Genomic DNA, 24,294 nt, shown 5'->3' with positions numbered 1-24,294 from the left:
TCATGGTGCTGACTTCGGTTTAAAATTAAGGCGACGAATCGCCGAAGTCAACCCTCCAACCTCAGATTCCTCCCGATCAACATCATTTCCTTCAGGCATCGAGTCTAGTTTGTCGGAGCTTGGGATAACAGTGGTTGTGATCGTTGGGATTTTGAATTGAGGATATGAAGGCGAAGTGGAAGATGAAGATTGAGGCCGAAAAGTCTTTGTGGGGGTTTCCATCACAGTCTGTGTAGGAGCACCTTCTATTGGAGTGTCCTTCTTGGGAGAGTCCTTTGAAGGTTTCTTCTTTTTAGAACTACCCTTTGAAGCACTATCCTTCGACGGAGTCTTTCCTCGAGGAGTCCCTTTTGATGGAGTCCAGCTCACACAGCGATTTTGCCTGAGGTGCTCTGGTAAAACAGGAGAGGGTAGTTCTAGGCCTTCTTCAGGTAGTGTCATAAATTCACCGTCCTTCTTGTATGTGTTAACTTTATCAAAGAAGTCGCACCATTTGTTCAAACTTTCCACGAGTGTTTCCGAGTCGATTTTGAGCCATTCGAGATGCGTTGTCTTGCAAATTTCGCAGTATTTCTTGTAGCGTACGCGCGAGAATTCCGACAATAATAGTTGCTCGACTCGGCGTGCATATGTCACAGGTCTCATTTTGATAATTTCAAACTCCCCGAAGCAGCGCTCATGATTTATGAAACGAGCGGCCTGGGGATGCTTTTTTGAATACCCAATTTTCAGTACCCCTTGAAATTCGGTATCTTGAGGGGAGATGATATAGACACACCCGGTCTCTCGGCTTTGAGCCCCTAATTGTTGGTCAAGTACTTTGGTAACTTTCTTAGCCACTCCCTCCTCGTCGATTTTCAGACAAAGTCTGGTGAGCTCTTTTGTTGCGAACGGCCGAGATGGATCAGCAAATACTTCTTTTTTGTCGTCCTCGGCTCCATCTGAAGAGCCTGGCTTCCCATAGTAATCTTCTAATTCAGACAAAATCTCGGACCTTCGTTCTTTAAATTCCCGGACCCATTGTAATCTCAATGGTCGACGGTAACTGGCGTGCTCGCCACAAAGGAGAAGACCTGCAAGATGATTGAAAACATCTAGCACTTTGGATGTGTTTTGACGTTCATCGCAGTACACATTGCGAATAAAGAGGATGTCGTTGAAGTGTGATCGTGCCAAGTTACAATCTTCCTCGCGAATTTCGATGATGCAGTTTTGGGTGCCATGCTCGTCAACTTGGTGAAAGACACATTCTTGCTGGTGGGATGACTCGTGGATGTCAAACAACAGCACTGACAAGTCGCAAAAGCCCTCCGTAGGTTTCATATTCAGACAAGCCCAGAATATTGCACCGAAAGGAAATGTTGGTTATGATAAAGAGCACGATAAAATATCGTACCAGACTCAGAACAATGGAGAATAACCGGCCAATTCTCGAGTGGTTTTTAAAATCTTAAGATGTTGTAGCGCTTTTAAAGCAGGTCCAATCATCCTCCTTCGAGTCTGTAAAGAGGAAGAAACACCCCCTCCCTCTCCTACGAGCACTAATTCATGCAGCTTACAGGGGCCAATGGGTCTAAACGTCCGCGTGAGCTCTTTCGCATACCTCTGATATGAATTTGAGGCTAGAACCATGGGGCTGTGCGGTAGATAGTGTCATCTCCATGTGGCAGGTGGATAGGAAAAGCGGCGATCCCGAGATAGCCAGACTTCTGGTTCGTAGATCACAGGCTCACCAAGATAGCCCTTGTGCGTTTAAGGGGTAATGGTGGAATGTGCATGCATTAGTCCCGCGCCTAGTCATGGGTTCTCAGCCGCCAAAGCCAAAGTCCGTTTCATATAATTCGGGGGCCAAGCCACACTGAAAAGCTCGGCATCTCTCCGCATCTCTGGCGTTTTTGAAGTTGATGAGGTCGAGCATGACTCGAATGCCATTCTGTATCTGGCAACAATTACCCCTCGTCATGACCCGGAGCTCGAGAGGCTATGAGAAGTGCACCTTTTCTACCTCTTGCGAGAATTGGAGTAGTGATTTACCACTAAAAGCACATTGGGGCCCAGTTGGACCCACAGTGTATGTCTTCCAGTATGTAGGTGATCATGGTCTCTTTGGGGAGCTCGGCAACTACAATTTATTAGCCCCCGGGTCCCACTGTTACTAGCGAGGGTGCCCCAACGTGCCCCAACGCAGATTGGTTTGTGGCTTTCTCCAATCACCAATCCATCCTATCCTATATCCGGCGTTTTTCTAAGTACGCCCTGCGAAAGGAGTTGAGGCTTCTAAGCCAGAAAGTGCTCTGTCCATATAGGCCATAAATCAAATTCACCATTCTTGACAAAGAATTCATGGTTCTGGTGTCTCTGGTATTATTGAAATTAATAGCATATGAGTTTTTATTAGTTAATATTGAGAGGGTATGGCTGGAAAGTAGAAACGTGTGGGAGAGATAGCATGGATTGCTTGTGGCTTAGACCTAACTCATGGTTTAGAAGCCCCAACCCCCGAAAGGAGTGGACGTACACAGAGGCTGGGTAGTTGGTTCCGTCAGACTTCAATCACCAAGTACATACTGACCAATACTATATTATATAGTCCAATAATACCCTATCTTTAAAGGGCACTTTCACTATGCGCCGTGCCAATCTTAATCAAGCGATAGCAAAAGCGTCGGAATTAAAAATGTGAAGCCATATGGCTAGTTTGAGGCTGTCACTGACTCAGCAAGTTCGCCAAGATTCTGGACTAAATCATACACATCTCCTACGGTCTTTATGGGCAGTGGGACTATGGCAAGCCATATGCTATCTATGATTGCCTCATGGGAACTGTCTTCGCAGCCACGTGAACGTCACAGAGACTAGACCAGTCGCGGTTACGATTACCAATGCTTGCATGCCTCCTAACAAGGTTGTTATCAGTACGGCTAGCTATCGTCGTTGTTTCAACATGACCTAGGAGGGCTGCTCGGGCCCTATGTGCATTACACAGGTCCAGAGTCAAGCACTTGAAATGGCCGGCGTACTGGCAAGGCTACTTACGGGATTTCGTTTGAGATTCACCCCACTCCAATCAGATATGAGCATCATTGCTCGCGTGGGTGGTAATACTTGCTGGCGGTATCCGGAGTGCGGCTTTTATTCTATACGGCGTAGTTCAGGTTGAGGATCGTAAGAGCGCTATATTGTCAATTTCTGGGGCACCCATTGGCGTGAGAGCGAGATTGGATTTGAGCGTGCAGCTGAGTCAGAGGGCGGAATGTCGACTAAGGAAAGCTTGGTATTAGGGAATTCGCCAGGATCCAAAGGCCCAGAAGATAGATGCGATATAGAGGCGATCTTTTCGGGCGTAAAGAGATTCATTTCCATCGGATAGGGTTACCGTTGATATTCGCATTAATTCCATCAATTGCTCTTGCCTCACAAAAATTGTCTCTGATGCTAGGCTTCCTGTCTAAGAATATTGAGGACCCCTAGCAAGATATATATTCTCCGCACTATGCACTGCTGATAAATGGAAAGATTTCGGTGTCACAATGACCCTGACCTATACTATGTGTAAGCCAATGCTGGTAAAAGTCTTTATACGAAGTTTTCTCTCCTCATAGAGAATTTACGAGACGGCTCCACGAATGGCCTCCAAGGAGTATGCCAATACAGTACAAGCTTAGTGGCGCAGAGACTGGCGGAACGGTCACGCCAAGTGGAACTCCGATCGCGTCTGACCTAAACGACCGCAGAAGACCCTGATCAGTCAATAGTAATGTTATATGCACCGGCCGGAGATTCGATTCATCTCGAAGAACTTTGATTTCCACGTTGCATTCAGAACAAAGCATGCGAGATCCGAAGTCGTCATTCCCGAAGATGCCCCGTGCTGTGATGCCGGTCTATTGTAACCAACCACAGTAACCCCGCTCTCCGATGACTTGGACGCCTCGTTCAACTTCCATCTAACTACCCCCAGTGATTATTCATGAGAACTAGATCTTCCCCAATTTTGGACTCGATATCTGACTACTCACAAAGAACCTTGACCCCAAAGACCAAGATTCTGGCTGCCTAGGTGATACCATGGCCATTGAAACCCTTCCAGTCTCTGCTCCACCATAGCCAATCGACCTATCCGCTTTATGCTTGGTCAAGCGGCGCCGATCTTTCCCCTCACTCGGCGCTCAAGCTCGTTATCGGGTCAAATCAAGACCCCTGATTTTCTGCAAGCCTTGGTGGAGGCTTTGCTGAGCCTCTCCCGGTTGGCTTGAATTGACGAGGCTTCTCCTCGTATAGCGATGCAGCGATGCTACCTTCCCCGGAGCTCCTGCGGAGATGGCTGGATTTGTCCCCACGATACATATCGGCAGTCTTTCTGACTGGCTTTCCAGCTCGATGGCGATTTCTTGGCTATATCCGCTTGGTTAACCTTGAGAGGAAGCTGGTTAATGACGATTGTCAGGGGACGGCTATGCCCGGCTTTATTTGCGTTAATCCAGTTGGTCGATTGCCTGTAGACACGGCTGGTCGCGATTTACAGGCTGATCGGTTGATCTCCCCTCTTCTCAGAAGTCGTATTTAAAGTCCGCATGGAGACCCCTGGTTTGATTTTTCGTTTATCATCCAGGCTGACGTTGAACTTCTACACCTTGACTGACCGTTAAGCCACAATGCGCGTCCACAGTCTACTTCCATTGGCGCTGCCGCTCGCAGCAGCAGCCTCGGTGCCCCTCGGTACCGAGTTCGCTCGTCGCCAGCTTCCTAATGAGCCTACTGGGGTCAAGACCATCAAGACTGCCAATAATGTTACCATTCGGTATAAGGAACCCGGCAAACACGGCGTCTGTGAAACGACACCGGGGGTGAACTCATATGCCGGTTATGTGGACTTGGCTCCAGATGCGCATACTTTCTTCTGGTTCTTCGAGGCACGTCACGACCCAGAGAACGCACCAATTACTTTGTGGTTGAACGGTGGCCCTGGCAGTGATTCATTGATCGGTTTGTTTGAAGGTATGTGATCGTTAGCCTTGTTGAGACTTTAATCTCTAACTAGCTTATGATATAGAACTCGGTCCCTGCCGTGTCAACGAGAAGAACGAGACCGAGATCAACCCTTACTCTTGGAACGAGGTCTCTAATATGCTTTTCATCTCCCAGCCCCTGGGAACTGGTATGAAATGTGACCTAAATCACAAAGGATGTTTTCTAAAACTATATAGGTTTCTCATATGCCGAGAAAGAAGCTGGCTCTCTCAACCCCTTCACTGGCGTGTTTGAGGATGCATCCTTTGCGGGTGTTCAGGGCCGCTACCCGGTTATTAACGCTACTTTGATTGGTATTTTCCCCCTTCATTCAGTGGCTTTTGTAGTGATACTGACACTCTGAAAAGACACCACCAATCTTGCTGCTGAAGCAACCTGGGAAGTTCTGCAGGGATTCCTTGGTGGTCTGCACAAGCTGGACCCAAAGATCAAGTCGAGAAGCTTCAACCTGTGGACTGAGAGTTATGGAGGGTGAGTTTCATCTGGACATCTATTCCGTGATTGATTGGTGATGCTAACGAATTGATAGACACTATGGCCCTGCTGTGAGTAGAGCACCGTTGTTTCAACTCGCGTATCAACTATCTAACAATTTTAGTTCTTCGATCACTTCATGAAGGAGAACGACAAGATTGCCAACGGTACTACCAAGGGCGTTCAACTTGACTTCAACACCCTGGGAATTATAAACGGAATCATCGATGAGTCTATCCAGGCTCCTCATTACCCCGAGTTTGCTCGTCATAACACGTACGGCATTGAAGCGGTAAGTTATCGTACTAAGCAGAAATCTCATTCAGTTCTGACAAATGTTCAGGTAAACGAGACTGTCTATAATTACATGAAGTTCGCCAACTCCATGCCCAACGGTTGCCAGGACCAGATCTCCTACTGCAAGACCACCAATCGCACCTCGCTGGCTGACTTGGCAATCTGTACCGAGGCCGCCAATATGTGCCGTGACAACGTTGGTATGTTTATTCTCCACGATAAATCATTCAAAGTTACTGTATCTTAACACCACGCCGCAGAGAGCCCATACTACGTCTTCAGTGGCCGCGGCACTTACGATATCCGCCACCCTTCCCAAGACCCTACCCCTCCCAGTTACTACATTAACTACCTCGCCAAAGACGAAGTCAAGAACGCCCTTGGAGTTGATCTTAACTACACTCAATCTAACGCCGAGGTCTACTACGCCTTCCAACAAACTGGTGACTTCGTCTGGCCCAACTTCATCGAAGACCTCGAAGATATCCTTACCCGACCCGTCCGCGTCGCTCTTATCTACGGTGACGCAGATTACATCTGCAATTGGTTCGGTGGCCAAGCAGTCTCTCTCGAAACCAATTACAAACACAGCAAGGAATTCCGTGCCGCGGGATATGCCCCTTTCACAGTGGATGGTGTGGAGTATGGTGAAACTCGCGAGTATGGTAACTTCTCGTTCACCCGTGTTTACGAAGCTGGCCACGAGGTTCCGTACTACCAGCCCGTTGCCTCTCTGCAGTTGTTCAACCGTACGCTGAATGGTTGGGAGTTGCCGACTGGTGAGAAGAAGCTGACCCCGGACTTTGGATCAGATGGTCCCGCAACCGCAACGCATACTGAGTCATCAGTGGCATTGCCAACATCAACGTCCACGGAGGGCTTTTCCGTTGGCAAGAAGCACTTCTAATAGTGATATGATGATGATGCGGTGATGTCAATACGAATGAAGTCAATAATATAAAACACAATGACTACGGAGTGAACAGGATCTGTATATTTGCAAAGGAAGGAGCCAGGCGCCTCATAATCAAGGTCTTCCATACTCTCCCGCACTCGGAATTTGCAAGATATGTATACCACACAACCTTATGCCAAGCAACTCCTGCTCGATAAGTAGAATCAGCACACCCTCGGGTAACCTCACCTTGCTGATTGTGATTATAAAGCAAGTACCAACTGTCAGTTACAACGTAGAGGTTGAATGCCTAGCTGTGCATATATGCGTCTCACATACCTTGCGGAATATTTGAATCGTTGAAAAATGTTAGGATTGCGTCCGTGCTAGACGGAAAATTGTCTAGTATATAAGAGTGATGATTCCTGAGTATCTTATTTAAAGGTTGAACTGTTAATTACTAAGGTTCTCTGGGTTCCGTGATCGTAATTCATGTAAACCAAACATGCACATCAAACAACACGACGACCGATCGTGACGAATCCACATCAACCATGGAATGGCATCGTATATCTTCTATCAGTCCGAGGTCGGGCACCAATCGTAATTACCATCCGCGTTGTTACCCCACCAAGTCGGGAAGTTACGTGCGGACCCTGCAGCTCCAAAGACAGCAAACGAGAGGATAAACAGCACCGTCAAGCTGGCACCGTCGAAGGCACCGGTAACGAGATACGAGTAATCCTTGAAGACCTTTGGGTGCCAGTTCCGAAGGTAGTATTGCACGTAGAATCCGGCGATGACCCAGCTGTAGATCACACAGGTTTGGGATTGATTGTAGGGTAGGTAGCCCGCATATTGAATAAATTGGGGCATGTTGATTTCCGAGACGTCAATTTTGCCAATTTTGGGAACAAACTACATGAGATGTCAGTGTGAGGCAAGGCCGGGATAGTAACATTGGTCGAGTTGGGCTTACATACCTGGTAGAAGATTCGATGGACCACCACAAGTCCGGCGCCAATCAACATTCCAAGAGGAACAAGCTCGTATTGCCGACCGATCTTGTATAGATAAGATGAGAGGGCCCATGATGTGGCATTTGTGTTGTATGCTTGCATGGTGGCACCACTCCAGGAAGAGTTTCCATTGCCAGAAGTGAGAAGCTCTTTGTTGCCCGACACAATAGAAATCATGATGGCATAATTAACAAAGGCGCCAAGGATAGTGCCATACATCTGTGTCAGGAACATCACGCGGGGTGGGATTTTGACTAAGATAAGGTGTTAGACAAGAAAAGTCGCCATTGGGGAGATTCGGTAGACCAGGGAAATACTCACGATATTCGCCCATCTTCAGGTCATTGCACAGGTTGACAACGTTCATGATCACATTGTGTGACCAAGCAGCAAAGTACATATTGCCAACAGGCCGTCCAGGAATCAGAAGGCCGGCTAGCATCTTCGACAGACTGTTAGTGGCGATGCCGTTACCGTAGCGGGAATACAGAATTGTACTCTAAGACAAGGAGTTTAGTTAGCCTCGATCAAAGAAAAAGATTTTTCTTGGAGAAACTCACAAATGGAGCGATGATGATTCCAGCCACCAGCGAGACGATATAGGCCCATGCTGGCAGGCCAATGTCTTCTTTAAGAACCACGATAAGGCCAAGGAAGAAACTGGCCACGAGCACAATCACATACCACCACCACGGGGTCTCCTTATAATGCTTAGCCATATGTTCGTGATGACGATCATCAAATCTACCAGCTCTGGCGCTTTGGTACGCCCGCTTAATGTCTGATCCCCAGAAGAGAATACAGTGCACAATCAAAGCGCCGATCTGAAGAGAGAATGTTGTTATTAAGCAGCTCACAATATCGAGACTCGTTACCACTTACTGCAGCGTTAGCCATGAACATAGCGAATGCAAATGTTCCCGACAATTTTGGGATACCATACGTCTCCAAGGCAGCAGTGTCAAGTACCCCATCAGGGAATACGCTTGTGATGGGATACGACGTGCCATTTGCCATGAGCAGCTTGGTAGACATAAAAGGTAAGGACTGCGCATCCCAACCATTGCCATAGTAGATACCAGCCATAGCTACCAGACAGACCACAAAACCGACAGCTTGATGGATTTGAAACTTGAGGGGAAGAGCAGTTTGAAAGGATGTGATCTTTGCGCCAGAGGTCAGTTCTAGAAGCTAAATAAAAAAGAGAGGCGAATAGAAAAACCATCCAACCTACATATTGCCAGTCGAAGCTGAGAGAGAATAGACCCATTCCCTCATTATTGGTTGCTCCACCAAAGACATTTGTTAGAGTCGCCGCTGTACTACCTGTAGCCTTCTGGGCGGCCAGGCACTTTGATTTTCAGGAATGTTAGCTGAAAAAAGCACATCGACATAGTTTCAAGAATCACTTACGGGAATTGAAACGGAATTCAGCCATGGGAACATATAGGCAGGAATTGTCTCGTAGAGGGCCATGCCGCTGAAAGCATACCAGAAATATCTCAGGGGTTTAGAATTCTTCACTTGTTGCCAATGCAACCCCTGGAGGGTCTTGACAGTAGGCAGCGTACTCCAGTAGACAGCCTCGACGTGCCACACTGCAATAGGACGCATCAAGCCACAAAGGCCGTAGCCAAATAGGCCAATAGATATGATAGTCAGGATCACCGTCGCCGCATTCAACTTCATATCATAGAATAGTTCCTGTGCTGCAAACACCTCAGAAGTAGCGGCAGCATTCGAGGCAGAAGTAGCAGTAATGGCACAGATTGCATGCTCTTTCAAAGTCCATTGTCCTGGATTGATGAACTTGATGACCGTAATATAAAAAGGAATTTTGCCTTGGCCCCCCTTTTGTATCCAACGAGCCTCAAACTTATCTCCGCGAGGAAGAAACTTGGCCCATGCATTTCCAACAAAGTATGAGATGAGAACAATGAAAGTTCCTTGAATGGTGATCGCCGTTGGTTTAAACTATTGACCACTGTCAGCATAAAGAATAGAAGATGGCGATCGAACAATTTCTTCATAAATTTAAAAGTATTCATCAGGCATGGAACTTACCATATAGATCTGGTTCATCACAGCCTGGAAGCAGGCTAGTAATGAGGCCAACAACATACTGCGAAAGGTCACAGTTGGCTCAAAGTCATCTCGAAGTGGCAGGAGGTGCTCAGCTGCGTCGGCACCAGTGACGATAATGACCTCAGCACTGTCACGGTCGGCCTCGCCATTGAAATCATCCTTGGTGATATCAGGTTCATCCTCTGAGGTTGAAATGGCAGCAGTAGTTTTCTCATCGATCACATCCTGACTGGACACCTCACGTCCCTCGGCTTTTGAAAGATAGTCCGCCATAACTGGTGGGCTGTGTGAGCGTCGAGCGGAGGAATGAGACGCTCGTAGAACTTGTGCAGTTCTTGTTTCTCTCCCAAGCTAAAAAGGGGAGTAATGCAGAGGCCTTAAGTTTCTCTTATAGCCACTGGAAATCTCGCACTTCACCTCCGAATGGGACAAAAGCCATCCGACCAATATAAGATAACCCGCCGGACTGCGCGACCAAAGACCGGGATCAAAGACGCCATTCCAGTTGTCTAGCTCATTCGCGGCGCCAACTCAGGCCTAGTGGCGGTTTAATGCAATCCGCGGTGTGCTATAATCTGTACTAGTACACGAAGTATAAGCACTACCGTATAGAAATTGAATTATGACTATCAAGATAGTTTGCCCCTAACGTCTATGCAACAACAGTTGACACCCATGTCGTGATCGTCTCGGCAAAGATCTCCCACATGGCCTACATAAAGCTTAGCTTAAGAGCGGGTTAAGATCATTATAGTGGATTCTGACGCCATTGTCGTCCTCGCCACTTCCCCAGCTCACTCTCCTTTGCGTGAACAGCCTAAAAGCCACGGACAACCCTCGTCCTTGCACCCATCGTGCCACTATTGGCCGCTCATTAGCATTAGATCTAATTGCATGGAACAAGATATGAGCTTTATCTACTACATCAGTGTGGGTGCTTTCGATCGGGAGCTTATCATGGATCCATGCTAGCTACGCGATAGCTACGTAGAACTACGTGGCTTCGCGAGTGGGGTTCATTAAGCAATTTTAAGCGAGGTTTACATTGGAAGTCATTTCCTAGGTGACATCGCTAGGCCCACTAATCCCGCCAATCATACCTCTTTGGAATTTAACTTCTTACAGCGTTAAGCTTATCACTATGATACGCGTACGGACCGGGGCGCGAACTAATCTGCAGACTAATCCATAATAGGCATGTGCTTAAGGTACAGTCTTGGTCTATGTATATAGATACAGTGGTAGGCGTGATTAACGCAATCAATTAGAGAATGGTGAAGCAGCCAGCACGCTGAGCACACGAGTCTTGCTTTCCTCGCGACGTCGCTGTATGTCTCGACTACCCCGCACCCAGGTCGAAGATTTGAGGACTAGGGCCTATCACGGCCAAGTCTAGCACATATTTTGTGACGATGATAAACCGGAATATCTTCGGACTGATAAGGTTGGCCTACCATTCGGCGGGTCTTTTCTCATCCGGCTCTAGCCCCTTCGTTGGATGGAAGAATAAATTCCTGGAGTAGGACCTTCTGGATTTTAGGAATTTTGGTAGAAGGAAACATGGTTGGGGTGATAAGCTAGGCAAAAGCGTGTATCTCATAAACTCACTTTGCTTATACACGGGGTTATGTTTACTCGTACTCGGTAATGAGCGAGAGTGGGCCGTTCCACAACTCCGACGGAGTACGTCTTAATTGAATTTCTGTCGCCATTAAGGTTACAATATTACCTTTCAAGGAATATCTGTTTTTATATAGGCCTCATAATGGTGAAACTACGACTTTAAATGTTAAAACCTTAAATATCATAGAGGATGAACTGGATGAATTCGCTAATACTTTCCCTTCTCGGCCGCATGAAAGGATTTTGACCTTGTACTCTGTCTCCCACTATTTATCGCCGTTTAGACTTTCATAGCGACAGCAGTCACGAGAGGCTTCAGGTTTTTAAGTTAAATAATTCAAGTTTGGGGCCTTCTCACACCCTCGAATGAGGAAAGACTGTTTCTTCTGTCGGCCGGTCTAAGCTTAAGCCATCTACACTGTTCTTATCGCCCAATCTTCGGGCTTGTCGCTACAGCCAATTATAAAATCGGCATTCGTCCGACCATATCTCAAAATTTTCGTTTTGGCGTTATCTCTGGCAGTTGTCCGTCCAGGATGTCTATGAGCAATTTGGGTTGGACTTGTAGCTAAATAGTTTAATACTACACAGACACTACACAAAATCACTGTGCTTAATTATCAAAGATATCGCTCTCTTTCTCGTCAGAATCATGCTGTGCAGAACTCACTGGGGAACTAGGATGTCTGCGCTTCCGCCAGTGGGTGTCCACGCTGATCACGACTTAGAGAGTATCCACTGCGCCTATAGCAAAAACATACAACAGCCAGGATTCGCATGTGGTCACCCACCATACTACTAACTGGCCGGCGTGTGGCTTAAGTACGGCTGAGCGGACGGGAAGCCCTGTTCTCCACACCCTATGGTCGTATGTACTTGGACGCACCTCAAAGAGAAGAACAACATTGTCTTGTGCTAAGCTTGTTATGATTTGTTGATCATTTTGCTCTGGATCATAGATAGTCCGGGTATTCTGTGATTAAGCTTAAACCATGTAGAGTACGTTCTCATTGGGTCTTTACTTCTTCAATAGCATAAATATTGACTAATGTGCAGAAACACCCTAAGAGATCTCTTACGCCAATAACATGAATTAGGAAAATATATTGTAATGCAGCTGTACAGGTGGAGACCTAATCACCCGGGGCAAGATTGAGAATATTTCTAACCTTAGTCAAAAGTAGATTTTTATAGAAGTAAAATTGTTAGATAGTGTCATTCGAATGATTCGGATATCGTGTAATTTAATATTAGTGAACCCGTATGCCTACCTCACTACGCTCACTACTATTAATGCCACTTTTCGAATGCTTTCGCCAGCTCTTTTCGCACATTGAACCAAAGCCTCTCGAGTAACGCTCCACCAAGGCGAGAGTCCAGATGAACGCTAAGCGTAAGGAAGCAACAAAGCAAGGAAGCAGGGAAGATCCCCTGAGACAGGCTTATAGGGGCCTGGCAAACAGAAACGCAGATCCTGCGAAGACCCAGCCGGAAGCCTCCGAGCGGAGAGTTCCGCACCTGCGGAGGGGGAAACTCGGTCAAGTCTAATTATCGGAATTATACCTAGAGAAGTTGAACCGATCAAGGAAGTACCTTCAGCTCGGATAATTTGTTGGAAGTCAATTTCCAAAGGCCGGGGGTTATATACCTACCGTCGGGGTGCAAATAGTTATTATTATGACCGGGGGAAGGAAGAAAATGGCCGTGAAAAGTAGGGAGACGCCATTTCTTTTCATGGCAATTCCTGTGGGCAGAAGGATTAACCAGTCCATAGCCTTGACATGGCGCTCTTTCATGGTTGCACCATTTGTATCTAATGTAAGATGTCCGGCATCACCGTCGCTTGCCTGATGACGCCTGACCGGAGAATTTTTCACGATGACAAAATATAGCAACGCCGCTGTAAGCCATGAATGAGAAAAGAAACAAACCCAAGAGATAATACCGAGAAATAATAGACGAAGGCTATGATAATAGTCGCTCGCGGTAGGAGGATGCTAAGAGACTACCTAGGATCTAATTAATGCCTGCATTTTACGCTCCGTCCCATGCGTAGAGTCAATCTGAGAAAAGTAAGCAACAATTACCGTGGACCGGCTTTTCGAAGGCAACTCCAGTTTTTCTGTCATGACTAACTCATAATTTTCAATCTCAGGGAAAGATAATAGCTAAATGTTTCTAGGCCATGGTCTATACAATTCACCTAAACTTGCTGTACGTGTCAACCGGGGAAACCTCGGGGAAACGCAGAGGACTCGGGCCGCTCGGTTCGGGAATCGCCGATTGACATTCCGTAGATGTTAAAGTATTCTTATTCCACTGGCCGCCAAAAGCAGAGACTGAGAATCACGCAGTTCAAAATTCGAAGGGCATAATACTCCGAGATTACTCCCGACATTCGTCCTAGTATCATTATTGCTCGCTTCTCGTCGGTGAAATTATCAGTTACATACGTTGAAGCGGGTCAAGAAACATATCCACGAGGAGCTCTCCTTAGGGGTAGCGCGACATCCAAAGCGAGAATAACTCTTCCTCAAGATGCCCTCGCTTAATTTTGCCGATAGCAAAACATGAGGCTCTTGGTGTATATGAATGTACGCATTGGTCAAGCGTATATTTCATTTCACGTGTACAGAACGAGGAATTAAGGGGATTGGCTCTATTATTCATCTCTTCAGGCGTTATATCACAATAAAATCTGGAATGTTTTTGTAGATTACGTGAGAGTTGGCTTCATAATTTATGTGCTCTTTCCTCGAGCGCTCAAAAGATAGTTCCTGATCATTCTCCGTGGGGACCAGACTAAAGATTTACATTGTTGCAGTACGTGATAGAGTTGAGGTCTGCATATTTGCTATATGTTCCAGGAACACCATCCATAACCAGTTCCTTAGTGTAGGAGACGAAAGGTGTACTAGAGGGAGCTTCTAGGAGGGCAATGAGTGCTTCCTTTGGTCAAACGCGATGCTCGTCTGCGACCCGGCCTAGCGTGGAAGGTCCTTGATATCGCCAAGGGTTTCACCACAATACGAAAATCATCTGACTGAAACTCTGACAAAGCTCCAGATCTGTTAGTCAAAGACTGCCTTGGTGCTTTATTTGTTTTCTTGTTTTCAATTCAATACTCACCTTCGCCCTCGTACTTGTTCTGACGGCCGTGGTCAGACTAAGCTACCAAAGACTGTTAAGACTTCCACATCCCTTGTAAACAATTACAATCCATAAATTCACGTCACAAAACAGAACCATCTGCTAGAAAACTAGAAGACAAATAAATCTCCCTTCTGAGCGCCGAAGTATACGCGTCAGTGGCGCTTATTCGATATTTAAGCTTTTTGCTTCACTGCGGGCCCGCGGCTATCCCAGAGAATCAGTTCCCACGTTCGCGGGCTCTATTCAGTACGCTTTCACTACGGAATGGATTTCTCTCGCCTTTGATTCTTTTCCAGGGCTTTGAATATCCCTCTGTTGCAAGATTAGTGCAGTGAGAATGGAGCCTTCAAATATCCAGTCTTCCGAGTTGCTCAACTTTATATCTCCCACCACGATTAATTCTACACCACAAGATGCTCACCAGGGATCATTACCAAGAGGGAGCGATGACTATACAACGGTTGAATGGTGTACTAGCCATCCGGATATTTTCTGTGACTTGTCGTCTCGTGTTCCCGGTTTGCATGACCTCTCCTCCGGAGCACGCGCTGCAACAAATGCTGAGCGCAAAATGACATTCTTGAAAGCATGCCGTGTCTACCCTAAGGCAATGGCATGGTCGGCTCTAGCATCGAGCACAATCATCATGGAAGGTTATGATTTGACACTCGTTAATAGCTTTCTGGCATCTCCAGCTTTTCAACACTCCTACGGTACCCTAACCAACCCTGTCACTGGTCACCAAATTCCCCTGGCGTGGCAGTCCGGCCTATCTAATGCAGCTGTCGCCGGGGAAATCCTCGGGCTGTTATTGAATGGGTATTGTACAGATCGTTTCGGTTATCATCACACTATAGTTGGAGCTTTGATCTGGCTATCGTTATCTCTCTTTCTCTTTTTCTTCTCTATCAACATTCAGATGTTGCTCGCTGCTCAAATACTTTGCGGGATATCTTGGGGGTTAGTGAAACTTCTCACCACTTGCAAGAACTTACTTTCCTGACATCAAGTAGTATCTTTCAGACAATGAGCACGGCGTACGCAGCTGAAGTCTTACCAGTCAACTTGCGACCCTACTTGACCTCAAATATTAACATGTGCTGGCTCCTCGGGCAACTCTGTGGAATTGGTGTTGTTTACGCTTTCCTTGATGCCCAGTCTGAATGGGCGTACCGTATCCCCTTCGGACTTCAGTGGGCCTTCGTGATTCCAATATTAGTTGGTATGGTTTTGGCCCCCGAAAGTCCATGTGAGTTTGATCATCCAACTTACTATATGACTACCACTAATCGTGGTGAGGGTGGCTGGTCCGTCATGGTCGGTTTGACGAGGCGAAAAAGTCTCTTCTTCGACTCACGTCACCAAGATCTGAGGATAACTTGAATGCCGATAATACTATTGCCATGATGCAGTACACGAGTGAGGTAGGAAAATATCTCAATGGGGCTGGATCGTCCTATCTTGATTGTTTCAAAGGGACTAGTCTTCGACGCACAGAAATCGCCTGCGTCGTGTGGATCACACAATCTCTCTCAGGTTCGACTTTGACTGGCTACGCCGCATACTTCTTTGAGCAGGCCGGTCTACCCGTGAATCATTCTTTCCACGTTGCGGTCGGTATGTACGGCGCGGGAATCCTTGGTGGTATTCTCTCCTGGATATGGTTGCGTAGGTTTGGCCGACGCACACTGTACCTAACAGGACTGTCCATCTCGTTCGTCATCCTGCTGGTTGCGGGTGGTGTCAGTTTTATGATCGAAAACAAGGCTGTTTCGTGGGCCGTCGGCTCTTTTGTTGTCGCTCTAACATTCTGCTACGATAACACCATTGGCCCAGTTTGTTATGTCCTTGTGGCCGAGATCCCCTCATCTCACCTCCGCATTCGAACCATCGTTTTAGCTCGTGTTGCATATAATATAAGCAGCATAGTTGTCAACGTTTTGACACTATATATGCTGAATCCGACATCTTGGGGTTGGAAAGGAAAAGGCTGTTTCTTGTTTGCTGGTACAACATTCTGCTGCTTGGCCTGGTCTTACTTCCGTCTGCCAGAACCCAGAGGCCTGACATATTTGGAACTTGATATTCTGTTTGACAAGAAAGCCAGTGCAAGGAAGTTTGGAAAGCTTCAGGAGAAACTTGCCAGCTCGGGCTATTTCAGCTTAGCACCAATGACTCGCCCAGAAAGTCTTTGGCGGGGGGACTCTTAATGTTCATTCATGTAGTTGTATAATGGTTTGAGTGATACCATCAAAACGGTTCATAGGTCTTTAAATATTCTTCATATTTGTAGTGAGAAAAGGGGGAAAGAAGAAAGTTTAATTATGAGTCCTAGCCTGCTTTACAGCTTCATTCAGTTCTTATCACGGTTTCTCGATGCTTTTAGTTGTAGTTATACAATGTACTGGGCTCAATACACTTACAAGCGTCTTAGTACATGTCATTAAATGATGCAAAGGTATGGTAAATGTTATTCAAGTCAATAAAATCTCCAAATACATATTTCAGACAATCTAGACCATCCGCCTACTCTTTATTGCGCCGGTGTGCAATGTGCAGAGCGCAGCAGGATCCAAGGTGCTCCGAGGTCCTCAGAAAGCATGGTAGATTACTTACAGGCTGGAGTAAACACAAATTGTCAGCTAGGGCCACTAAAAATCTAGACTTGTTGTTGATTTCGATCTCGATCTATATGGCCCACTTTTTTGTGGTTCATCTAGCAAGATATCCCGGGCATCAGTGCCGATGAATCGTCTCCATCTCGTTCAATAATTTCACCGATCGGAGAGCCTACAACAATAATGCAAGGACTCAACATCGGGCATTCTTTGGGGATACTATTCTTTTGTAATTTCCAATTGGATGAAGTCTAACTCTCTGTTATCATGCGTCGAGAGCTTCGGAATATCTCTGGAGATTTGTCCATGACAGCCGCCAGAGTTTCTCCGATCATTCTCCGCTGTCGTGTACGGAAGGTTTTTGTGGCAAGAGAACAGCATAACCCCATACCAAATTTAGCTTTCATCGCACCCCAACCGCAAAACCTGGGGTGGTGAGCAAGGCTGGAGCCCATTATTCCAATGACTTTTGCCTTCGGAGCATCACTCCGGTGCTAGGACTACATTCTCCCCGCGTTACCCTCCGCATCCATCATGACAAGGTATAAATAAAACCCATCGTCTGGCCCAGGTCAACACTCATCATCGGACACCAATTTCTACTGCTTTCCGGGTTGCGATCGCTCTTCATCTTTCTTTTTCTTTTCTCCTCGAGATACTATCTCCTTCGCCTCCCATGGAGACCAATATGGCCAACCGGGGTGAGGCAGGCGACGTTGACGTCGCGCATCTCCAGTCAGATGCTCGTGATGCGACTGAGGCCGAGCGCAACATGAGCATCATGCAAGCGCTGAAGCTCTATCCCAAGGCTGTGGGTTGGTCAATTCTTTTGTCCACGGCAATCGTCATGGAAGGCTACGACGTTTCCCTACTTTCCAACTTCTACGCCCTCCCTCAGTTCAACCAGAAATACGGCGAGCTACAATCCGACGGTAGCTACGTTATCCCAGCTCCGTGGAAATCAGCTCTCTCGAACGCTGTGATCTGTGGAGAGGTCTTTGGTCTCTTCCTCACCGGTATCGTTCAAGATCGCTTCGGTTACCGCAAGACCATCCTCGGTGCCCTATGCATGATTGTCTGCTTCATCTTCGTGGTGTTCTTCGCTCAGAATGTGCAGATGCTCCTAGTTGGCGAGATTCTCTGCGGAATTCCCTGGGGTGTCTTCCAAACACTGACGACCGCATACGCCTCCGAAGTCTGCCCTGTGGCCCTTCGAGCGTACCTGACCACCTATGTTAATTTCTGCTGGGTCATCGGAGGCTTTATTGCCTCGGGTGTCCTCCGTGGAGTGTTGCAGCTTTCTAGCAGCTGGGCTTATCGCATTCCCTTTGCCATTCAGTGGTTCTGGCCTGTCCCGCTGATCATTGGATGCCTCTTCGCCCCCGAGTCCCCATGGTGGTGTGTACGACATGGACGCATCGACGAAGCTAAGCGAAACCTCCTCCGTCTGACCAGCAGTTCAGACGCCGAATTTGACGTGGATAAGGCAGTTTCCATGATGCAGCACACCAACGAGCTGGAGAAGGAGGTCACTGCTGGCACCACTTACTTGGACTGTTTCAAAGGCGTCAACCTTCGCCGGACAGAAATTGTTTGCTTCGCATGGCTCGTTCAGAATTTGTGTGGCTCAACCTTCATGGGCTACTCCACTGTTTTCTATCTCGCGGCCGGCCTTTCCGAATCGGCATCTTTCGATATGTCTATGGTGCAGTATGCGGTTGGCGCACTCGGGACTATTGGCTCTTGGTTCCTTATGGCTCGGTTCGGTCGACGTACTCTATACCTATATGGAGTTTTCTGTCTCTTCTGTCTTCTCATGATCATTGGATTCACTGCCCTCGCTCCACGAACCAATTCTGCAGCCAACTGGGCGATCGGCTCCATGCTTCTTGTCTTTGCCGTTATCTACGATAGCAGTGTCGGCCCAGTTTGTTATTCACTTGTTTCGGAACTTTCGTCCACCCGTCTTCGCGCCAAATCCATCGTTCTGGCTCGCAACCTGTACAACGTCGGAGGTATCGTGGTGAACGTCCTGACAAATTACCAATTGACCACCACTGCCTGGAACTGGGGTGCGAAGGCTGCGTTCTTTTGGGCTGGATTGTGCTTTTGCTGTATGATTTGGATCTTTTTCCGCTTGCCGGAGCCCAAGGGTCGGACCTACGCTGAGCTGGATATTTTGTTCACGCAAGGCATTCCCGCTCGCAAGTTCAAGTCCACTGAGGTTGATTTGTTCTACCACATGGGTCCGGCAGTTGTTGAGCGCTCAGGTAGTGCTGATGAGGTTGAGAAGGCAGAGGTGGTGTTGAAGGAGAACTGTTAGTTTGGATTTCGATTATATGAGAAATAAACCTGGTGGATGTGCTCATGTTTTACAAATCCTCATCCAATACTGAGGATCGCCGCTGCCGCCGGAATGAGCTACCCCGTTGTTCTCGTTCGTCTTCCTACTGTCAAGGTTCCGCTTCAATGAGAACCTAGTCATGAGTTTTCTAGATGCGTGGATTTGTGTATCAGGGTTTCAAACATTTGTTTAAATAGCTAGATAAAAATATACTTTTCAATTTACAATCTGCGAGCGCAACAACCCTTAATCTAGGTCTCACGAATCCAAGGCAGGAGTTGTTAATTTCGTAGCACTAGGTACATTGCATGATCCGTATTCTAGGTGTGTATACCTTATTTACCCTAACTAATCCCTTGTCAGGTTGAATAATGAACACAGCCCAATGGATTAGGTACAGATTTGTGTTTTGGACTACTTAGGTAAAGTAACTCATAAATGCGACTATAATCACGGAGTGACAAACAGCTTCTAGATCTAGAAAGTGGAATATTGCAAAGCATCTCAAAGGCAGATTAAATGGGTAAATTGAAAAGTTCAATGTCTATCTAGATCGCAATTCCATCCCACAAATTCGCAAACTGCAACTCCGTCGAACCTTTGTGACTAGTCCATACAGCCCTAGCGCTCGAAGCTTTATCCTCTGCGAAGAATCGAATACTGAATGTTTCTTCGGCCGCGTAGAGACGGGTGGAAATGACGGTGCGACCGTTGACAAATACTTCGAGAACGGAGTTATCCCTCCAAGCCCGAATGTCCAAAGTCTCCGTAAACTCCTCTCCACTGTTTTGGTCGATCATCGTGAACAAGGTGTGAGGTGCTACTTCGGGCGAGCTTTGGATCAACAGAGATGAATCGGGCCTGGAAAATGATGGCCGGGAAATTTTGAAAGTTTCGTTCTGCGGCTCGAAGGTCATGACAGTTGCGCTCTCGTGACCTATTAACGCGATTAGTATATGACACGTAAGATGACATGTTAAGAATTGCTCACATCGTGAATGGCCGATTGATACCCCGACCTTGGAGCAAGTTTTCGAGATATTGAATGAGCATTCAAGTTCCCAATGATTACTCAACTGGGGTTCTCGCGAGATTCCCACCTCGATACCACTAGGGCTAAGAGATGACCTTCCCAGACGTGAGAGCTGCGCGTTTGGAGAGCTTCTGAGATGTTGAATCAAAGGATTATAAGGTTCACAGGCAAGAGTTCGGATGGTGGAAGCTCCATCACCCTCGGATTCAGCCTTGACGGACGTGATAGAGGACAAATCCGAGACTAATGAGCCGACTACATTGTGCAGAGTCTGCAAGTGAAGCTGTCGAGGCATTGACAACATTCCGCTCCATCCTTGCTGATGGCGGAGATCATCGCACAAGTCCTCTTCTGCGATCCAACCCCAGACAATGTGTTTCTGGCTTCGCGGGTCAAAGAAGGAGTTGGCAGCATATAAGCAGCCATGGTCAAGGTGCCCTCCAAAGTCATATGAAATGCTAGCAGAGCCAGTAGATTCATTTTTCTGGAGGGTTCCGGACATCCAAAGCTGACCACGACATGTGCGAGATGGGCCTGCACTGTTCACGGATTCTTCGAGACCATCCTCGAGGCACCCTTCAGTACCCATAATGAGAAAGTCAAAGTTGGAGTTGATATCATTCTCATCATTCAACGACAAGAAGTTTGTGACCTCCCAGTTCTTGCCTAGATCACCAGACCACCTTGATGGTCTGAGATTCAGACCAAAGTTTGCGAGGGGGCCGAGGTACTGCCAGTCACTCAAGTTCTTTGGATCAATCTGGTAAAGAAAGCTGGTGGGAGTGATATCCCTGATTCCTCCCGAAATGATACCGAACAGCGACTCGTTTGGGTCCAGCCCCAAGGTCTTGCTCATATTGGGCCAGGGTGCGCAGAACGGATCTCTCCAACCAGTGACATCTAGACCGGAAGGTTCACCAGGTAGGATAGGGTTATTGTCCCTTTTGTACCAGTTTTTGCCCTGATCTGAGGATGTTGCGATGCTCAGTGTCTCACTGCCTCTTTGATGAGGGATAGTGTAGTGGATTGGCAGGGCGCTGACTGAGGTATAGATGTAGTTGAGAGTTCCGTCTTGTGCCTTGAGGAAACACCCAGTAAAGACACCCTTGGAGTCATAATTCTCATCTGGCAAGAGAACAGGTTGATCTTCGATTTTCCACGAAATCAGGTCGTGGGAAGTCGCAGTTCCCCAAGAAATATCACCCCAGTCAGGGCCATTGGGGTTCCACTGAAAGGAGACATAGTACAGTCCAGTCGTGGAATCATACCCAGGTGCGCATGGATCATTCATCCATCCTGATCGAGGTAACAGGTGAAAGGATGGACGCCATCTTGTAGATGCTTGGCCAAGGCTGTTGGTCTCGGCCTTGAAGCCCTCGGGTGTAGTGACGCCAGTTGAGCCACAGGATGCTGGGCTATCCGAGGTTTCTCCGGAGCTTGATGTAGTCGACATGTTTTAAATGACAATTGAAAAAAGATACATAGCCATGTTGAAGGGCGAACCTGCAGTGTTTTAAAGCGCAAATGATAACAGCATCATACTTATCAGGGCGGCGATATACCGGGAAATTCTATCCAGACGAGTTTCGCCGAGGTTTGCCCCGAGAGCAACCTTGCCTCCTCCGAGCTTCCCCAGAGCTTCCTAGCTTCCATCCCCATTTTTTACTCATCAGAATTCCCCGTGGGGGTTATCATCTCATTCGGAGATACTGTGGAAACCATTCATCCACAGGAATCCGAGGATTTGCCATAAAACCACCTAGATCCATTTCTTGATTTCTTTCTTGTTTTCCCCGTGGGCTTTCAATTCCATGGCAACATTATAAACTTTCGGAAATCTTTTACTTGCAACTAATTATCTCTCGGACAACAACTTCTTTGCATTGACTTTACCTCACATTCCAAGATCTCACAAACTATGGATCCTTCCACCAAATCGATTGAAGCCGAGAAGGCAGACCTGAGTCATGTCGAGATACTATCCGACGAAACGCCACCTGAAAAGCTTGAAGTTCATCAGTCGTTGGACATGACGCCGAAGGAGCAATGGCGCAAACTTTGGAAAGCCATCCAGGCTGAAAAAAGGTTCTGCTTATGGACTTTGTACACTATGCTTCTTGTCTTCAGTTGGGGCTACGATGCCGGTCTATCTGGCGTGGCCATCGCATTCCCCGAGTTCCGAAAAGCGTATGGAAACTACTACGCCCTAGGTGACGAGTATGTGATTCCTGCTTTGTGGCAGTCACTCTGGAATGCCGCTTCAACAATTGGTCAGGTATTTGGAGGCTATGCAGCTGGGCAATTTGCCGACTTCTGGGGACGCAAAGTTTTGCTGTACACAGCAGTATTCATCTCTCTAGGATCTTCATTTGCACTGGTGTTTGCCCCAAGTTTGCCTGTCTTGTTCGTCTCAAAGCTACTTCTCGGCCTGTCGGTTGGTCTCGCGACGGTGCTTCCCCCTTTGTATGTTACAGAGAACGCACCAGCCCACCTTCGCAGCACAGCGTCATCCCTTACCAACGTCATCATTGTCTTTGGTCAGTTCTGCGCGTCTATCACCGGATATGGCGCCTCGGGAATTCAGGGCGTCTGGTCTTTCAAACTTGCCTTTGTCATGACTTTTGTGATGCCCAGCATTTACCTTTGTGGTCTCCCTTTTCTTCCCGAAAGTCCGGTCTGGTATATGAAGAAGGGTCGTGAAGATGCTGCTCGCAAGGCTATTGCCAGGCTCTATGGCCCCGGTGCCGATATCGATGCGTGCATTGAAACGATCAAGACTGAACTCAAAAACACCGAGGACGAGGAATCCGCCGCAACCCAAACAAGCTGGAAGAGCATCTTCAGCAAAGAGCATCGCTCCCGCACCCTCGTTGCTGTACTGGGTCTTCAGTCGCAGAATTTCTCGGGTGGTTACTTCGCCAATACCTACCAGACCTATTATTTCCAGTTGATTGGTCAAACGAACTCGTTCCAATTGACTGCCATCTCTTCATCGCTTCAAGTCTTGTCCAACATGGTCGCTGTCTGTCTTTCCGATATCATTCCACGTAGAAAGGGCCTCATTGGCGGGGGTACCATGCTCATGTTTTGGTCTGTCATCATTGCCGGTGTATCCATGGCCCCGACCACCAACACTTCGGCCAATATCGCTCTACTTGCTTTCATGATTACCTGGTCTATGCTTTATACGGCAACCGTGGGCTGTTATGGATGGGCTGTAGCTCAGGAAACTGCGGCACAGGCTACGCGTCCCAAGACGATTTCTTTCGTCTTGATCTGTCAACAGCTGACAGCACTTTTACTGTCCTCTGTCTTCCCGTATTTCATCAATCCAGATGAGCTCAACTGGGGTGGCAAGGTCATGTTCTTGTTTGTTGGCGCCGAGTTATTCATCATGGCTGGTCTATATTTCTTCCAGCCGGAGACCAAAAATCGGTCAAACGCGGAGATTGATGCGTTGTATGCCAACAAGGTGTCTCCACGGATGTTCAACGACTTTACTGTCGTGGATGGCCAGGTTTTTGAGAAAGAAAAGAAGAAGGCAGGCATATTTGGTCGATTTGCTGACAGGACCAAGCATGTTGGGAGGGGTGTTTGTTGAGTGATGTACTGAGAGGCCTATCATTTGACGGTGACTTGCTGCTGATATAGTGTTTATTTTGTGGTCTATTTCTTTCTTGATTTTCCAGTCCTATAGCTTCTTAGACGTGCCATAGAACTTA

General features: G+C 47.3%; 6 protein-coding genes across 6 annotated transcripts; 3 read left to right on the top strand and 3 right to left on the bottom strand.

Annotated features, from left to right (window-relative positions):
• On the bottom strand, window positions 1-1,323 carry N7496_011021 (GIY-YIG nuclease family protein; the record flags this gene model as incomplete). Its single annotated transcript, XM_056703934.1, has 1 exon — window positions 1-1,323. One exon carries the CDS (start codon window positions 1,321-1,323, stop codon window positions 1-3), a length of 1,323 nt encoding a protein of 440 aa, XP_056549894.1.
• Window positions 1,324-4,655: 3,332 nt separating this feature from the next.
• On the top strand, window positions 4,656-6,709 carry N7496_011020 (S10 family peptidase; the record flags this gene model as incomplete). Its single annotated transcript, XM_056703933.1, has 8 exons — window positions 4,656-4,998; window positions 5,054-5,158; window positions 5,208-5,324; window positions 5,379-5,502; window positions 5,561-5,576; window positions 5,630-5,797; window positions 5,849-6,002; window positions 6,063-6,709. The coding sequence occupies 8 exons, from the start codon at window positions 4,656-4,658 to the stop codon at window positions 6,707-6,709; spliced, it is 1,674 nt and encodes a 557-aa protein (XP_056549893.1).
• A 567-nt stretch (window positions 6,710-7,276) lies between these two features.
• N7496_011019 (OPT family oligopeptide transporter) lies at window positions 7,277-10,074 on the bottom strand (the record flags this gene model as incomplete). Its single annotated transcript, XM_056703932.1, has 8 exons — window positions 7,277-7,615; window positions 7,681-7,970; window positions 8,038-8,215; window positions 8,277-8,540; window positions 8,599-8,907; window positions 8,951-9,067; window positions 9,130-9,690; window positions 9,781-10,074. The coding sequence occupies 8 exons, from the start codon at window positions 10,072-10,074 to the stop codon at window positions 7,277-7,279; spliced, it is 2,352 nt and encodes a 783-aa protein (XP_056549892.1).
• A 5,529-nt stretch (window positions 10,075-15,603) lies between these two features.
• N7496_011018 (uncharacterized protein) lies at window positions 15,604-16,810 on the top strand (the record flags this gene model as incomplete). Its single annotated transcript, XM_056703931.1, has 2 exons — window positions 15,604-15,799; window positions 16,803-16,810. 2 exons carry the CDS (start codon window positions 15,604-15,606, stop codon window positions 16,808-16,810), a joined length of 204 nt encoding a protein of 67 aa, XP_056549891.1.
• A 3,277-nt stretch (window positions 16,811-20,087) lies between these two features.
• On the bottom strand, window positions 20,088-22,025 carry N7496_011017 (glycoside hydrolase family 32 protein; the record flags this gene model as incomplete). The annotated part of the gene is made up of 2 exons (XM_056703930.1): window positions 20,088-20,476; window positions 20,531-22,025. The coding sequence occupies 2 exons, from the start codon at window positions 22,023-22,025 to the stop codon at window positions 20,088-20,090; spliced, it is 1,884 nt and encodes a 627-aa protein (XP_056549890.1).
• A 465-nt stretch (window positions 22,026-22,490) lies between these two features.
• Window positions 22,491-24,173, top strand: N7496_011016 (uncharacterized protein; the record flags this gene model as incomplete). Its single annotated transcript, XM_056703929.1, has 1 exon — window positions 22,491-24,173. One exon carries the CDS (start codon window positions 22,491-22,493, stop codon window positions 24,171-24,173), a length of 1,683 nt encoding a protein of 560 aa, XP_056549889.1.
• Window positions 24,174-24,294: the final 121 nt, after the last annotated feature.

This window comes from Penicillium cataractarum (assembly GCF_028827025.1).
Source record: "Penicillium cataractarum strain IBT 29864 chromosome Unknown utg000009l, whole genome shotgun sequence".
NCBI lineage: Eukaryota > Fungi > Ascomycota > Eurotiomycetes > Eurotiales > Aspergillaceae > Penicillium > Penicillium cataractarum.
This window is presented reverse-complemented; position numbering and strand designations above follow the sequence as displayed.